General features: G+C 33.2%; 4 protein-coding genes across 5 annotated transcripts; 2 read left to right on the top strand and 2 right to left on the bottom strand.

Annotated features, from left to right (window-relative positions):
• The first annotated feature begins 1,053 nt into the window (after positions 1-1,053).
• LOC112795477 (disease resistance protein RPP13-like) lies at positions 1,054-7,543 on the top strand. 2 transcript variants are annotated; one of them, XM_025837407.3, is made up of 4 exons: positions 1,054-1,190; positions 1,368-1,405; positions 1,988-2,078; positions 4,767-7,543. In XM_025837407.3, exon 4 carries the CDS (start codon positions 4,776-4,778, stop codon positions 7,242-7,244), a length of 2,469 nt encoding a protein of 822 aa, XP_025693192.1. In that variant the 5' UTR covers positions 1,054-1,190; positions 1,368-1,405; positions 1,988-2,078; positions 4,767-4,775; the 3' UTR covers positions 7,245-7,543. The 2 variants fall into 2 exon arrangements, with proteins under 2 accessions (XP_025693192.1, XP_072071722.1); XM_072215621.1 differs by lacking the exon at positions 1,054-1,190 and having other exon boundaries at positions 1,281-1,405.
• On the bottom strand, positions 7,351-9,031 carry LOC112794509 (aquaporin TIP1-3-like). The gene is made up of 3 exons (XM_025836508.3): positions 8,899-9,031; positions 8,429-8,660; positions 7,351-7,651 (listed from the first exon to the last, which is right to left on the bottom strand). The coding sequence occupies exons 1-3, from the start codon at positions 9,029-9,031 to the stop codon at positions 7,351-7,353; spliced, it is 666 nt and encodes a 221-aa protein (XP_025692293.2).
• Positions 9,032-10,727: 1,696 nt separating this feature from the next.
• Positions 10,728-13,286, top strand: LOC112795476 (putative disease resistance RPP13-like protein 3). The gene has a single exon (XM_025837406.1). It carries the CDS (start codon positions 10,728-10,730, stop codon positions 13,284-13,286), a length of 2,559 nt encoding a protein of 852 aa, XP_025693191.1.
• A 485-nt stretch (positions 13,287-13,771) lies between these two features.
• On the bottom strand, positions 13,772-14,107 carry LOC112798141 (aquaporin TIP1-3-like). Its single transcript, XM_025841327.3, has one exon. It carries the CDS (start codon positions 14,105-14,107, stop codon positions 13,772-13,774), a length of 336 nt encoding a protein of 111 aa, XP_025697112.3.
• Between the last annotated feature and the right edge of the window lie 246 nt (positions 14,108-14,353).

Below are 14,353 nucleotides of genomic sequence, written 5' to 3'. Positions count from 1 at the left end.
AAAAATTTTAATTTATATTTTAATATCAATAAAATATCAAAATATCATTACAATTTATCTAAAAAAGACTTTATATTTTATATATATACGTGTCTCCGTGTCATGTAATATTTTAAAATTCGCGTGTCAGCGTGTCCCGTATCGTATCGTGTCCGTGTCCGTATCAGTGTCCGTGCATCGTAGGATTCCATCAACAGCCAGAGCCCAAATTTAATTTTGTATGCTTTTCTTCTGTGTTTATTTTATTTGATTGTCGGACTACAGGGTATCAAGTTTCATTTGCATTTTGTACAATGATGAATACAAGAAAACAAAAACATTAGCAATTCCATATAAGATATAGTTAATTAACATTTGAAGCTGTGATTTGGAATCAATACTCAGATACTCCAAAACATAATATTACATTCAATGATCACCAACTTCTCAATATACTCCAAGCTCGAATAGAACGGCTTTATTGCCAAATTAAAGCAACTTAATTCACAAAGATACATTGATTTCTCGCTTCCACAAATATTCTCACGGCAAGAATTAATACTGGTTCATTAAGCAATTTTCCTGTATATATCTTCTGTATTGAACTTTAGTCCATAAATTAAAGAACACTACTCTATAAATATATGATCCATAATCATAACTCAAGCACATACACCCTTCACTAAGTATAATAATATAATCAATTACTATATGCAAGTTAATTAAGATGGTTAATTAACCTCTGGGAAACCTTTGATTTAGATTTAAATAATTCCTTTCTTTTATGTATGTGTTAAGATTAGATATTTTTTGCTACCCCATTTTAGGGATCGGAATAACTTCAATTATATTTGATACTTAGCTTGCTTACATATATATACATATACTTGCACAAATGTTCATACGGCAAGAATAAGATGCTTATGTATCTATCTTTTGGCCCTTTATTTATTTATTACTTTATATTGTGACAAACGCATGCATTGCTCAAAGCCCAGAGATTCTTTGGACTATATATGACTTAAGGCACCTTATGGCAATTATTTAATTTACTATATATACTTGCTTTTTATTATATAATTTCCTCACTTTGGTGTGGCTGGTGCTGCTCAATCTAGCTACTACCCAAACCGATCCTATTTCAACTTTTTCCACAAAGGAAGCAAAGGAATTTATCAAATTATTATATTGCTTGGATAATATTTATTAAGGTACATTATCTCAACTTTAGGGCACGGTTATGAATACTTAACATCATTTAATTAGTGATTTTTCCCCTTCTAATTTCGGTTGTCTATCTAGTGAATGTTTGTTCTTTCACACATTGGATTAATTAAGTTATTTAATTTGTTGTTGCACACATCATCATGGCATTGTTGCTTTGGTAGGAGCTCTTATATACAAAGGAACATCTTTTCAAGTCAATGTAAGTTTAATTTATGTTACCGAATAAACTATATATAGATTCACCAATATAATTATCTTTATTTTAGCTTCACTTCCTTGGTATATGAAATCTACGGCTCCTTTGATTTTAGCCTATAGTTCCACGGTTCCACCCCCTAATTAATGAATCTTTGTTTACAGTACATTATTTCTTCTATTTTTTATTTATATTTTAAATAACATATTATATCATTTCTAATTTATTCATATATACTCATTATTAAAAATATATAAATCGTTACCATTAATTTATTATCTAGCATGACTTATTTTTAATGATTGAGCGAGTACTACATACACACTGTTAGATTCTAAAGAAATTGATGAGCGAGGAAGAGATTATTTAAACAACATTGATGAAAGATAATTCAATGCATCTCAATAAAAATTATAAATCGAGTTAAATTCACATGTAGATATTTTAATATAAAATTAATAATTAAAAATTATCAACTTTAAATAAAAATAAATACATATAAATTTTAATCAATTAAATTATATTAACAGAATCTTTACGCACTTATTTAACCTTTTTTTTTTCTCCCCCACTTGTTCTGTGTAGGTTCTAACTGCCTAATAGGATCACAGGAATAATCTCTTGCCTCTTGGCACACCACCTGCTGTTGAAGTTGATTTTAGATTTTTTAATCAAGGTGAGACACATTTATTTCTTTTATATTCTCTGTGTCACTGCCAGATTCTCAATATATACATATATCTGTTTCATGAAATAATAATAATATTAAAATTTGGTCAATAATTAGTCGGTAAAAAAAAAGTGATGAGTAATTTTATATTATTGAATAAAATTTCACATTATTAAAAATATCAATAATAATTAATTAATGATTATAAATCATAAAATTTGATAGCCCTAACACTCATTGATAATTAATAACAATGATAATGAATAATGTAGCATGCATATGATCTATTTATCTATTTATAATAGAGTAATGTGAGAAAGATAATAAATCAATAATATAAAGTTATTTTATTTAATTTAATATTTATAATTTTATATATAATATTTATAATTATATATTTAAAATTATTCATTTATTTTAATAATAATTAAAAAGTACAAAATAAGGAAACTAATACATTAAAAAAAAGTTATGGCTTCTACTATAACCTCCAAATATTATACTTATATGTATTAAAAAAATTTTAAATAGTTCCACCATTATTTTTAGACATTTACTTTCATTTTATTGTGCCACGAAAGATTTTGTTTTTAATGACATAATATTTTTTAATGACGATAGATTATAAAAAGGAGTTAATAGTCAATTTTGAAAGCTACTCTAATCTTTATTTTGATCTTTGAAAGATAAAATTAATTAAAATTGTTCCCAAAAAATATACGATTTAGTAACGTTAGTCCTTCTATCAATTGGATGATGACGTATCACGTTAAGTACCATGTGGCATGATAACGTGGTGGGTTAATACCATGTGTCACAAGATGATTGGTTGACATGTCAGATCAGTGCCACGTGTCAGATCAGTGACACGTGGTGCCATGTGTCACTTAACATATAAAAAAGTTATTTATAATAAAAATAATCATTGAAATTTTAGATGTAAATTATTTTCATCTTTAAAATTTTAAAAATTCAAATTAGTTCTTATATATATATATTTTATTTTTTCTTGATAATATTAAATTTAAAATATTTTTTGATACTACTAATTTTAATAGAAATATAATTGACAAATAAAAAATTAGTAATGATATATTTTCTTCTTAAAAATTTTTTCAATAAAATTATCTCTCTTTTAATTCTTCTCAAAATCTCTCTTATTCTTTTCTATTCTAAAACATTTTTCTTACATTATTACATTTTGTTGGAACAAATATATATATATATATATATAATTAATTAATTAAAATATATGTATTTGCTAATCTAAACAAAGTTATATGCTCAAAATCAAAATTTATGTATGTTAACCTAAACAAAGTTATACCACTATTTTTTTTACTATATCTTTTTTTTATTACGGTATTACTTACATATAGGATGTAATGGTAGTGATATTAAAAATCAAAATTCAAGAAGATCAACAAATTTTGCTTCAATTTCAAACTTACAAAATATTGAAAATTTATTGCTTAATTATTATTATTATTATATATGCTAAACGAGTTGATTCTTAAGCGTACTACGTGCAAAAATCATAATAAATTTTTGTATGTTTCATATGTTTGAGATAGATTATATCATTTTTCTTTTAATATCACTACCATTACATCCTATATGTAAATAATACCGTAATGAAAAAAAAAAGATATAGTAGAAAAAAAATAGTGGTATAACTTTGTTTAGGTTAACATACATAAATTTTGATTTTGAGCATATAACTTTGTTTAGGTTAACAAATACATACATTTCAATTTTGAGTATATATATATTCCAGCAAAATGTAATAATGTAAAAAAAAGGTTTTAAAATAGAAACGAATAAGAGAGATTTTAAGAAGAATTAAAGGAGAGAGATAATTTTATTAAAAAAACTTTTAAGAAGAAAAGATACAATTACTAATTTTTTGTTTGTCAATTATATTTCTATTAAAATTAGAAGTATAAAAAAATATTTCAAATTTAATATTATTAAAAAAAATAAAAAAATTATATAAGGACTAATTTGATTAATTTTTAAAATTTTAGGAATGAAAATGACTTACGTCTGAACTTTCAAGAACTATTTTAATTATAAATAACTTTTTTACATGTCAAGTGACATATCAACCAATCATCTCGTGACACGTGGCATTAACCCACCACGTCATCATCCAACTGACGGAAGGACTAACGCGACCAAGTCGTGTATCTTTCAGGACGATTTCGATTAATTTTGTCTTTCGAAAACCAAAATAAAGATCAGGTATCTTTTAGGGACGATTTTGACTATTAACTCTTATAAAAAAAGGTTAATATTAACTAAATAAATTCTAAAAAATACAAAAGAGTTCATACGTGCTAATTTATTCTCTTGATAAGAATTATCATTATTTTTAAAAAATTTAAACTGAATTTTATTATAAAAACAAGATAAAAGACTCAAACAAGTGAACATCAATGTAGCACAATTGTAATTTTAAAATTTCTCAATTCTCAACTAAAGAGTTCTTCACAAGAAAAAAATGATAGTGTCTATCTTTCTGATTTCATATAATATACCATAAATTTAATAACATTATTAAATGTTCTGTGATGCATGTCAAGTAAGAAAAATGAAATTTAACCCAGCATATATATGTTTGTTTCTATCTCATGGATGATCTTGCTTTTGCGCTTGCTTAACACTCAAAATATCTTTTTAATTTCTCCATAGGACTGCAAAATGGTGGACAGTGTTGTTAGCTTTGCTTTGGACAACTTGTCGCGGTTGCTTGTTAGTGAAGTGACGTTACTATCGGGTGTGAAGGATCAAGTCAGGTCCCTATGCGATGAACTGAAGTTTATGGACATTTTCATCAAGAATTCTGAGGGAAAACGCAACGATCCATTGGTGAAAGAAGTGGTGAACCAGATCAAAGATGCAGCATATCAAGCTGAAGACGTGGTAGACACCTATGTCGTTAATGCCAATAAACAAAGAAGCAGAAATATGTTGAGCAAGTGCTTCCACAGCAAAGGCCATGTGATGATGCTCCATGAGGTGAATGATCAGATCACCACCATCAAGAGAAGAATCGATGAGATCTATCAAAACAAGTCCAAATATGGCATTCAACAAGATGATTTTGAAAGTCATGCGGGAAACAAAGAATTTGCAGAAGACTCGTTGATTGCGAGAAGGAGGGATGTGGAAGAAGAGGAGGTAGTAGGTCTGGTGTATGATTCCGATGAGGTGATTAGCCAACTTGAGGGAGGAGATTCGAGTCATAGAGTTGTTTGCATAACAGGCATGGGTGGTTTGGGAAAGACCACTCTTGCTCGAAAGATCTACAACAACGACAAGATCAAGAGCATGTTCCCGTGTTGTGTGTGGTGTTTTGTGTCCTACAATTACAGAGCTCAAGAATTATTAATGAGTCTTTTGAAGCTTTTGAATTTACCTGCAGAGGAGTATAAAGATTTAACTGATCAAGCAAAAATGAAAAGAAAGGTCAGAGAACGCATGAGTGGAAAGAAATACCTGGTAGTCCTAGATGACATCTGGGAAACTCAAGTGTGGAATGATTTGCAAGGAGCCTTTCCCGATGACAACAATGGTAGCAGAATATTGATAACCACACGTGTGAAGGATATTTCTCACTATACAAGAGCAACCTTTACTTACGAACTTCCATTTCTTAATGAAAGTCAAAGTTGGGAACTGTTCTGTAAAAAGGTGTTTTGCAAAGAAAAATGTCCTCACGAACTTGAAGTTCTTGGTAGAGAAATGGCTAAAGCCTGTAAAGGTTTGCCACTTGCCATCGTTGTGTTGGCAGGTATGGTTGCCAAAAAAGAGAGGTCACCAAGAGAATGGCTTAAAATCAAGAATCATGTTTCTTGGTATCTTGCTCAGGAGGAAGAATATCGAATTGTGACCAATATTCTGAAGCTTAGCTATGATGACCTTCCCCAAGCATTAAAGCCATGCTTTCTTTATTTGGGAGTGTATCCTGAAGATTATGAAATCCATGTGAGAAGATTGTGTCAACTGTGGATAGCTGAAGGGTTCATTCAGAAAAAAGAAGTTGGACCATCAAATTCACCAGAAGTAGAAGATATTGCTGACATGTATTTAGATAAGCTGGTGGAACGGAGCTTGGTGCAAGTGGCAAGTAGGAGGACTGATGGGGGTGTGAAGACATGTCGAGTCCATGATCTTCTTCGTGACCTATGCATTTCAGAGAGTAGGGAAAATAAATTTATGGAAGTGTGCACAAATTTGGATGCTATCAAGTGTAATTCTCGTAGGATGTCTCTCCAGTATAGAGGAGAACTGAGGCTAACCGAAGATAACCAATCATCTGCACGCTCTCTGCTTCTGTTTGGTGAAAGCACTTTCTGGGAGAATGAATCAGAAGGGTGGAAACAGATGTGGAATGGCTTCAAGTTGGCTCGTGTATTGGACATGAACCAAGTGAGGCTATGTTTATCACCTCGTGGATTGACGACATTGATCCATCTAAGGTTTTTGAAAGTTACAGCATCTTCTAGAAGAATTGGAGATGATGTTTTAGCTTCTATATGCAACCTTTGGAATCTAGAAACGCTATACTTATGGATTCAAGAGTCTATTACTCTACCAAACAAAATATGGAAACTCAAGTCACTCAGGCATATATACGTATGTTTAGCGCCAGCATCAATGTCAAGGATGAAAATCGGAGAAACAAAGGTGGAGAATCTTCAAACACTGCATGCAATCTTTCTTAATGCAAGAACAGCAAGCGTCCTAAACAAGGGCATGTTCCCCAACTTGACCAAATTAACTTTGTTTGGGGCGATAGAGCTGCCAGAAAAAGAATTCTTAGAGAACAGTTTGCAGTGCCTAAACAAACTCCGAACGCTAAAGCTACTTGGCATCGCGAAGCTTCCATTAGATCCGAATGCGTATCCTACAAGTCTTACCAAGATTACCATATCCTTTGCTCAGCTGGATGCAAGAATGATAAAGACCCTGGGACAGCTAGCCAACCTGCAAATCTTGAAACTCGTTGACGGAACCATAGATGGCGATGTTAATTGCGTAGCTGGTGACTTCCCACAGCTTCAAGTACTACATGTGAGGGACGTTCAACTGGATGGCAGGTGGAAAGTCGAGGAAGGAGCAATGCCTCAGATTCGATATTGCAACCCCCCTCACATCCTTGACTAAGAGTGATGAGGTTATATTCATCATCAACATTCGACCTTTGTTTTTTTTGTGTCTCTTTCCTTGGATATGTAGTTTCATTAAGATGTTCTGTGTTTAATTTGTTGGTTCATTGTAAAATAATTATGCGAGGAGTTGCTTTAATGTTTTTGTGTGTACTACTACTCCAAGCTTGACTCACTGATTTCAAGAGGAGAGTCTTGACTATGAAAGTGGAGTGAAATGAATTGTAATTATTCATGAGGTGTTGATTGTTGCGATTCAAATGCATTTCATACTGAATTTGAATATCTTTTTTCCAAGGGGTGAAATCCAAAAGGAGACTACTATTATTTGCAATAGCTGCTAAGACAACATTGTCCTTAGCAAAATGAAATTGAAACTCGTTTAAGGTATTTGAATGGATGAAGCTCCTTACAACTAGTTAAAAATTCAGCAAAAATACCAATGATATCAGTAGTATAATGTCTATTAAGTAGTGCTTTAGGTTCTCCACCTTCTAGAAAGCAAGCTGGTCTCTAATGCAGGCTCATAGCATAAAATTAACTATGTGGCTCAAAATTTAATTTGGTAAATTGTTGAACATATCATCATCAACATTGTTCTCTTCCCTGGAATAATCTGATGTTTCAGAAACTTAGGCTTAAAGAAAAAGGCACAGCACATGTTGATAGGGTCTTAACTGAGTAAAATATTGTGTACAAATATAAATATAAATTGGAATGAAAGAAAGATTGCTAAGTTGATAAAGCACATCCACATTCACAAAGTAAAAGGTTTCCTTGTTAATCTCTATTACATCAAAATAGAACCTAAAACTACAATTTTATTCACTACTCATTATGTAAATACAAAGAAAAGAATTGTTTCCCCTAGTAGTCACTGCTTGAAAGGGGTTCCTGACCATCATCACCAATGAAGGGGCCAATTGATATGATTAGGGGGGAAAAAGTGATTGGTAAGGACAATTTTGATTTCTGCTTTCGGTTTCTCAAACAATAGGGCTTCAAGATAGTATATATCTCTTAAACTAGATATGTCATACACATAAAATATGAATGCAGAAGTATTATATGATTACTAGTATCAGATACTATTATAAAAGGAGTTCATCACCAATTTTAAAGTATTTGTGCATGATAGATGAACATGAATGATTGGTTATTACCATTCCTCCAGTAGCAGACCTGAGATGAATGCAAGCAAGAACCGAACCAAGCAACTGTGCAAACCAATACAAAATGCTCCTCAAAAGGGTTATGTTTCCTCCAATGAAGGCACCAAAAGTAACAGCAGGGTTCACATGGTCACCAGAAATGTTTGCACCAACAGAGACAGCCACAATAAGACCAAATGCATGGGACAATGATGCAGCTATCAGACCAGATGGTATTGCTGGTCCATTGTTTGTAAGTTTATCTGCCAAAAAGTAACCATAATGTTACTTTTTTCACATTTTCACTAGTATCCTAAAATTCTCAAACTACCTTGTCTTTTCTAATTATTAGCCTTAAATGTGGACTAGATTCTGGTTATAATTGATTGAACCTTAGTGTGTAAGAGTATTACATTAATAGTGTATAAAATTGAACTATAAAGTATAAATTATTCTAAACTAATCTTAAAAAGGGGGTTGTATAGACTATAGAGTGGATACTATAAGCCATGCCAGAGACTTCACCAGCAAAAACAAAAATAAGCAATGAGAAGAATTCTGCAAATGCTGCTCTAATTGCATCAGGCTGAGCAGCCTCTCCAGGAGACCCAATTGCAATTCTTTGGACTGCCATCAATTCACTAATCACAACCAAATTATTGTGCTTATTTACTTTATTTATTTATTTATATATGGTTTGGTTGACAAGTGAGGAAAAGAAAGGTGTGAGATTTTTGTTTGCTCTTTAAATACAAAAACTAAGGGCCAAAGAAATGGTCAGTAAGACTATGATGTATTATGAAAGCATGGAGCCTACAATGACTATGAGACTGAGGTGGTTCATAGAGACACTTATAATTGACTTGGTCATAGTGTTTCCATGTTTTGTGGCTGTGATGAAGAATCAAAGTTATCACAGATAGATTAGAAAGGTATCATTTTTATTTTCATTTGGGGGGTGTATCCTGAAGATTATGAAATTCCTGTGAGAACATTGTGCCAACTGTGGATAGTTGAAGGGTTCATTCAGGGAAAAAAAAGTTGGAACATCAAATTCACCTGAACTAGAAAATATTGCTGACTTGTATTTAGATAAGCTTGTAGAACGAAGTTTGGTGCAAGTGGCAAATAGGAGGTGTGATAGTGGTGTCAAAACATGTAGAGTCCATGATCTTCTCCGCGATCTCTGCATTTCTGAAAGTAGAGAAAATAAGTTTATGGAAGTGTGCACCGAGTTGGATACTAATAAGTGCAATGCCTGTAGAATGTCTCTCCAGTATCGCGGACAATTCTTGCCAACCAAACACAACAAGTTGCATGCACGCTCTGTTCCGTTTTGGTGAAGAGACTTATTGGAATACTAAATCAAACGGGTGGAAAGCTATAATTAAAAACAAATAAATAAACCTATAATAATTTATAATTAAAAACTCGAAAAGTGTAATGAATACGGTGCCGAAAAAATGGTGTTTATCTACTAAAAAAAGGATAAAAGTTAATTTTTAATTTAAAAGATATAAAAATAAATTATTTTTTAGAGGATGTACTAACAATTTATTATTTTTTCTTTTATTTATTTTTAATTCCACTTATAAAATTAAAGGTGAGAATCACACTAAATTCTGTCAAGTGTTAAAAAAACTGATCTATATATAATAGCTAGGCATATAAGAACGAACAAGTCTTCACGCAGAACACTTCCAACCTCCATCATCGGTGAACCACAACTCCATTTTCTGAAATCTGACAAAATAAAGGTGATGTCTAAATCTAGCTTCTACGTGTTGTAATTATTAAATTACTCTTTCACCTTAATCTATGACAATAATAAAGAAGTTTTGTGATCCACAAATTCAACCCAATAAAATACATAAATTCAGTTACAATTTTAGTATTTATTATTTTATCTTATCTTATCTTTATCTTATTTTTATTTATTCTTATCTCATCTTTATTTGTTTTTATCTTTCATCGACCAATGCTTTATATATATTTAGTTTTACATTTATAATTTACAACTCAATCAATTCAATCAATCAAAAAATATAAAGTACAATATTTTTTATCTTTTTTTTATTCTTTCATAATTTTATCACTGATCTAGTATTCTAGTAGTGTACGTACGTATGTATTGCTCTCATAATGCATGAAAAATATAATACATTGTGTTGAATAGATGCGATTAGCTATAGTGGTAGATCAGATCAGATTATATATATGTGTATGTATTTATGTTATGTGTTTCCGTTGCATCAATATCATAATTCCCTACCTCATGTATGACCTTCAGTTCATGCTTAACACTAAAAATTCCTTTTTCTTGTAGGAAGATGGGGGACAGTGTTGTTACTATTGCCTTGGAGAACTTGTCAGGGCTGCTTGCTAATGAATTGATATCACTTTCGGGAGTGAACGATCAAATCAGGTACCTATGCAAACAACTGGAGTTCATGAACGTTTTCATGAAGAGTACAAAGGGAATGCGCGACAATGAGTCTGTGAGAGAAGTAGTGAACAAGATCAGAGATGTGGCACACAAAGCTGAAGACATGGTAGATACTTATGTTGTCAATGCTAACAAGCAAAGAGGCAGAAACATGTTGGTGAAGTACTTCTTCCACCGAAAAAACCATGTGATTATGCTTCCTGAGGTGAATGACAAGTTTGAAGCCATCTTGAGCAGTATCCTTGAGATCCGTGAAAAGATCAATGAAAACATGTTTATATATGGCATTCAACAAAGAAACAAAGAATTTGCAAAAGACTCATTGATTGCGAGGAGGAGGGATGTGGAAGAAGAGGAGGTAGTAGGCATGGTGCGTGACTCCGATGAGGTGATTAGACAACTCGAGGGAGGAGATTTGAGTCGTGAAGTTGTTTGCATATTAGGCATGGGTGGTTTGGGAAAGACCACTCTTGCTCGAAAGATCTACAACAACGACAAGATCAAGAGCATGTTCCCGTATTGTGTGTGGGGTTTTGTGTCAAATTATTACAGCGCTCAAGAGCTGTTAATGAGCATTTTGAAGCTTTTGGATCTACCAGAAGAGGAGTACAAATATTTAACCAATCCAGAGCAAATGAAAAGAAAAATCAGAGAATCCATGAGTGGAAAGAAATACCTGGTAGTCCTAGACGATATCTGGTATACTCAAGTGTGGGACGAGTTGCATGAAGCTTTTCCTCATGACAACAATGGTAGTAGAATATTGATAACCACCCGTATGGAGAATATTTCTCGCTATACAAATGCAACCTTTACTTACAGACTCTCATTCCTCGATGAAACTCAAAGTTGGGAACTGTTCTGTTACAAGGTGTTTGGCAAAGCAGGATGTCCTCTAGAACTTGAACCTGCTGGAAAAAAAATGGCTAAAGCCTGTAAAGGTTTGCCACTTGCCATTGTTGTGTTTACAGGTATGGTTGCAAAAAAAGAGAGGTCACTTAGAGAATGGAATAGAATCCAGAATCATATTTCTTGGTATCATGCTCACGAGGACTATCGAATTGTGACCGATATTCTGAAGCTTAGCTATGATTCCCTTCCTCGAACATTGAAGCCATGCTTTCTTTATTTGGGAGTGTATCCTGAAGATTATGAAATACCAGCGAGAACATTGTGTCAACTGTGGATATCTGAAGGTTTCATTCAGGCAACAGAAGCTGGACCATCAAATTCACAAGAAGTAGAAGATATCGCCGACATGTATTTAGATAATCTTGTGGAACGGAGCCTGGTGCAAGTGGCAAGTAAGAGGAGTGATGAGGGTGTGAAGACATGTAGAGTCCATCCTCTTCTTCGCGAGATTTGCATTTCCGAGAGCAAAGAAAACAAATTTATGGAAGTATGCGAGGAGTTGGATGCCAATAGAAGCGATTCCCGTAGAGTGTCTCTCCAGTATAAAGGAGAATGCTTACCAACCACAGGTGACAAATGGCTTGCACGCTCTCTACTCTTTTTTGGTGAAGAGACTCGTTGGGAACGTGAATCACAAGGGTGGAAACAGATAAGGAATGGCTTCAACTTGGCTCGTGTATTGGACATGAACCAAGTGGTGCTAGGTTTATCACCTCGTGGTTTGAAGACATTGATCCATCTAAGGTTTTTGAAAGTTACAGCATCTTCTAGAAGAATTGGAAATGATGTTTTAGCTTCTCTATGCAACCTTTCAAGTCTAGAAACGCTATACTTATGGCTTAGAGACGAAGTTACTCTACCAAACAAAATATGGAAGCTCAAGTCACTCAGGCATGTGTATTTAAACTTTGATAATATCATATTAAGAGAATGGACTCGAAAAGAATCAATGCCGAGGATAATCAGACAAAGGGCGAAGAGATTACAAATATGGTCTAAAGGAGCATCAATGTCGGAGATGAAAATTGGAGAAACAAAGGTGGAGAATCTTCAAACACTGAATAACATCTATCTTAATGCAAGAACAGCAAGCGTCCTAAACAAGGGCATGTTCCCCAACTTGACAAAATTAACTTTGCGTAGAGAGCCGACAAAGCTGCTAGAGCCAGAAAAAGAATACTTAGAGAACAGTTTGATGTGCCTAAACAAACTCCGAAGGCTAAAGCTACTTTGCATCGCGAAGCTTCCATTAGATCCGAATGCGTATCCTATAAGTCTTACCAAGATTACCATAGGATACTTTGGTAAACTGGATGCAGGAATAATAAAGACCCTGGGACAGCTAGCCAACCTGCGAACCTTGAAACTCGTTGGCGGAAGCATAAATGGCGATGTTAATTGCGTAGCTGGTGACTTCCCACAGCTTCAGGTACTACATCTGAGTGACGTTCAACTGGCTGGCAGGTGGAAAGTAGAAGAAGGAGCAATGCCTCATATTCGATATTGCATTAACCCTCACATCCATGACTAAGAGTGATGAAGTTATATCTCATCAACATTCGACCTTTGTTTTTCTTTGTGTCTTGATTACCGTTTAATATATCTTTCCTTGGATATGTAGTTTCATTACGATGTTGTGTGTTTAATTTATTGGTTCATTGTAAAATAATTATGCGGATATTGAGGAGTTGCTTTAATGTTTTTGTGGAGTTGCTTGATCTTTAGATTCCTTTAACTGCCAGGTAAGGCAGCCCAAGTTTAATTTTTGTGTGCTTTTCTTCTGTGTTTATTATATTTGATTGTCAGACTACAGGGTATTAAGTTTCATTTGCATTTTGTTACAATGACGAATATTGTGTACAAATATAAATATAAATTGGAATAAAAGAAAGATTGCTAAGTTGATAAAGCACATCCACATTCACAAAGTAAAAGGTTTCCTTGTTAATCTCTATTACATCAAAATAGTACCTAAAACTACAATTTTATTCACTACTCATTATGTAAATACAAAGACTAACATAAAGAAAAGAATTGTTTCCCCTGGTAGTCACTGCTTGAAAGGGGTTCCTGACCATCATCACCAATGAAGATATTATCATACATATTGGCAGCAATGGCACCACCAATGAAGGGGCCAACCCAATACAGCCAATGATGAGTCCATGACCAATTAACAACAGCAGGACCAAATGACGCTGCTGGATTCATTGATGCACCATCAAATGCACCACCTACTAAGATGTTTGCACCCACAACGTATCCAATTGCAATTGGGGCTACAATCCCCACATTTCCTTTCTTTGGATCCACACCTGTGCCATAAACTGTGTACACTAACCCAAATATCATCACTATTTCAAACACTAATGCATTCCATACTGACACACCAGAGGATAATGAGAAACCTGTTGTTTTCTGCAATGTCCTAATCAGAGTCTTAGTATATTGCTTGTTGCACAAGTAAGAGTCTTTGTATTGAAAATATGAATGTAACAAGAGAATGTTTTTAGTGAAAGGAGTTATTTAATGTTAGGGAGACAAATATCTTTCTTTCTTCCACAAATATCTCATGGCAAGAATTAATGCTAAGGAGAC

This window comes from Arachis hypogaea, chromosome 14, assembly GCF_003086295.3.
Source record: "Arachis hypogaea cultivar Tifrunner chromosome 14, arahy.Tifrunner.gnm2.J5K5, whole genome shotgun sequence".
Classification (NCBI taxonomy): Eukaryota; Viridiplantae; Streptophyta; class Magnoliopsida; order Fabales; family Fabaceae; genus Arachis; species Arachis hypogaea.
Note: the sequence above shows the minus strand (reverse complement) of the source record. Positions and strands in the feature narration are given on the sequence as shown.

Coding starts and splice junctions, on each gene's coding strand:
- LOC112794509 (XM_025836508.3), bottom strand. CDS start 9,031: ATGGCAGTCCAAAGAATTGCAATTGGGTCTCCTGGAGAGGCTGCTCAG. Junction 8,661..8,898: donor AGTCTCTGGCATGGCTTATA/GTATCCACTCTA, acceptor ACTTTTTGGCAG/ATAAACTTACAAACAATGGA. Junction 7,652..8,428: donor CTTGCTTGCATTCATCTCAG/GTCTGCTACTGG, acceptor AGTTGTAAGGAG/CTTCATCCATTCAAATACCT.
- LOC112795477 (XM_025837407.3), top strand. CDS start 4,776: ATGGTGGACAGTGTTGTTAGCTTTGCTTTGGACAACTTGTCGCGGTTG.
- LOC112798141 (XM_025841327.3), bottom strand. CDS start 14,107: ATGATATTTGGGTTAGTGTACACAGTTTATGGCACAGGTGTGGATCCA.
- LOC112795476 (XM_025837406.1), top strand. CDS start 10,728: ATGGGGGACAGTGTTGTTACTATTGCCTTGGAGAACTTGTCAGGGCTG.